The sequence below is a fragment of the Chroicocephalus ridibundus genome, chromosome 1 (genome assembly GCF_963924245.1).
Source record: "Chroicocephalus ridibundus chromosome 1, bChrRid1.1, whole genome shotgun sequence".
NCBI lineage: Eukaryota > Metazoa > Chordata > Aves > Charadriiformes > Laridae > Chroicocephalus > Chroicocephalus ridibundus.
The window spans coordinates 146,587,630-146,590,090 of NC_086284.1; the positions used below are offsets into that span (position 1 = coordinate 146,587,630).

Here is a 2,461-nt window from a genome sequence, read left to right on the forward strand (position 1 = left end):
TGTTGTCTTTGCCCAGGGGTGTTTCCTTCCAGTGAAGAGGGGGGGTGCCGCCATGCTTTGACAGAATGCGCTTCTCACCCACTGTTGTGGGCTGCTCGGGCTGTACCACCCTCAGTCGCACCCCCCAGACTTTGTTTTCATTAGTCTTAACAGCTAACTTGATGTGAACTAATCTACAAGTTTAAAATACTCTGAATAGCCATCCTGTGGTCATTCCCAGGTGTGTACTTGTTTTCTTCTATCAATGCCTTCCATAAATTTACAGAAAAATATGAAGGACGTTCTTCAGTATCGATTGTGTCCCACAGTGGGGAAAAAAGTGTGAATCTGCTACTGGTCTATAAGCTTACGCTTTGGCCCTCTGTTACCATGTCTGGATAATGTTTTATCAGTTAATGAAGGGTAGGTTAAATTTTGTACTTGGCGGTATTTGTTGAGAATAGATTTAACTGCAACATGTTGCAGAGGAGTTAAGCTGATGTGGAAGGACTGCTTTTCACTTCAATGTGGTGCTAGAAACCGAAGCACAAACGCTTCATCACAAGGTAGCGTACTAATTTGTGAGTAGCAAGTGAAGACTTGCTATTGCCAACAGTCCCACCGCAGTGATTACTTGTATTTCAAAGATTATTTATGTTCTATCTCCAGTGTCATTTAGTTCTTGGGCTGGGGCGGGGGCGCAGAAACACCAACCAACTCTAGTATGTACTGAGTACAGGTCTGTGCTAGTTGAGCCAAGCTCTACAGTTAGCCACGGAGCAAACGTCCACCATCAAACTGCTCTTCCAGGGGGAAGGATCAAGTCCTATATTCCTGCTACAGCAGTTACACAACATCAGAAATCAGCAGTAGCTGGAATTGTCTTCGGGCTCTAAGCGCTTCAACCACTACTCTTCAAATTCACCCCCCTCCTGACCCCACAGTCTTCTTTCTAACACAGCCAGACGGCACCTCTGCCAACGTGACTCCGCATGTCAAGCAGGTGTAGTTAAAATCTTTACAAGTTTACTTTACTTTTGAGAAGGTGCTCATTTAACAGTGGAAACGCATCATTAAACGTGGAAGACTTTCCAAATTAGATTAATCCTCTATGTAGCACCTTGAATCGGCATACCAGCACGCAGCTCCCAGGTAACAACAGCTCTGTTCGACGCGCATATCCAAGTGAAACAGAACAGAATTACGTTGCTGCTATTTCCTGGAAAATTGTTTCACACACGAAGCTTTAGTTCAAGGAGGTCAAAAGTAGCTGAGGAAAAACTTACCACCCATATAATATGAGCCCCCAGCCCTTCAAGTGAGTACTTCAGGGTAAGCGAAGTCCTAATTTGTACTTTAGATGGGTTGGAAGGATTTACATTTCATTTCTTCTGAGGTTACAGCTCTTTTATTGTTTTATTTTTATGGATTGGTATCGTTACATGCAGTCATTAATACCAGTTATTTATTGTCATCACTGTAGTAGCGCTGTTTCAGAGCTCTGTATTTTCTGAGAAAGTACAAAGCCTCCAACTCTTTTATAACAAATTCTCCTCGTGCAATTAGTTGCTTAATTTTTTCAGGATCTTTCACATCTTTATTTTTTAGAAAAGCTGCTTTCAAGCGGCTTCTAAAGTAGTCTGCTCCTTTGGGATACTCCCTTCCAAGGTACAGCAGCTTGAAGAAAAAAAAAAAAAAGAATTTTTTTTATAGATCGAGTGTGCAGTAAAAGGGCTTTGTCTGGTTAAGGAAGGTGCTCGTGGCATTTAAAACACTTACATTTTTGTACAGATTCAACACTTCACCTCTTAGAGAACTGGCCATTCTCACATTTCAGTGAACTCTTTATTCTCGTCTGATTTTTTTTTTTTTTACCTGAAGAATAATCAGTCTGACATTAGCCTTCCACGGGCGTCAGTAAATCCCAGCCTCATTCACCACGGGCTTCCAACCAGATTCCTCTATCTCCCTGTCGCCCTGCTTGCTCTGACTCGCACGTTTCCTGGTTCCGCTCGCTCTCTTTTGGCTACTTTTGTGTTTCGGGCTCCTTTCCCTTTCTCTTCCGCGTTACGAATCGAGCGAGGCCAGCGCGCACCGGCAAACCGGAACGCAAAACCAAAGTAACGCGTGAGCTAACGGGGTAAACCGATTTTTCCTTTTTGTAAATAAAAGCGGCTGCGGCCCAGCCCGGCCCAGCCTCCCAGCCCGCACCCGGAGGCGGGGTGGGGGGCGAACCGGCCAGGGCCGCCCCTCGGGCTGGCCCCATGGCCCTGCCCCAGACCCCCGGCGCTCGGTCACACAGACCCCCGCGTCCCCCGACCCGTTCCGTTCCCGGCCGGGGGAGAAGGGGAAGGGGAAGGTCAGTCTCTCACCGGCCGCCACCGCGCCGTAATCCCTGCTGGCGCCGCTTTACGACAAAGCCGTAAAGGGAGGCACCGCCCTTCTCCCGACCGTCCGTGGGCGGGGCGGGGGCAGGCAGGAC

The 2,461-nt window shown here is 47.3% G+C and overlaps 1 protein-coding gene across 2 annotated transcripts; it reads right to left on the reverse strand.

The window, feature by feature from the left end:
* Positions 1-31: 31 nt before the first annotated feature.
* ETFRF1 (electron transfer flavoprotein regulatory factor 1) lies at positions 32-2,393 on the reverse strand. Of its 2 annotated transcripts, none has more exons than XM_063357559.1 (3): positions 2,352-2,393; positions 1,759-1,854; positions 32-1,656 (listed from the first exon to the last, which is right to left on the reverse strand). In XM_063357559.1, exons 2-3 carry the CDS (start codon positions 1,801-1,803, stop codon positions 1,441-1,443), a joined length of 261 nt encoding a protein of 86 aa, XP_063213629.1. In that variant the 5' UTR covers positions 1,804-1,854; positions 2,352-2,393; the 3' UTR covers positions 32-1,440. The 2 variants fall into 2 exon arrangements, with proteins under 2 accessions (XP_063213629.1, XP_063213620.1); XM_063357550.1 differs by having other exon boundaries at positions 1,759-1,851; positions 2,350-2,393.
* Between the last annotated feature and the right edge of the window lie 68 nt (positions 2,394-2,461).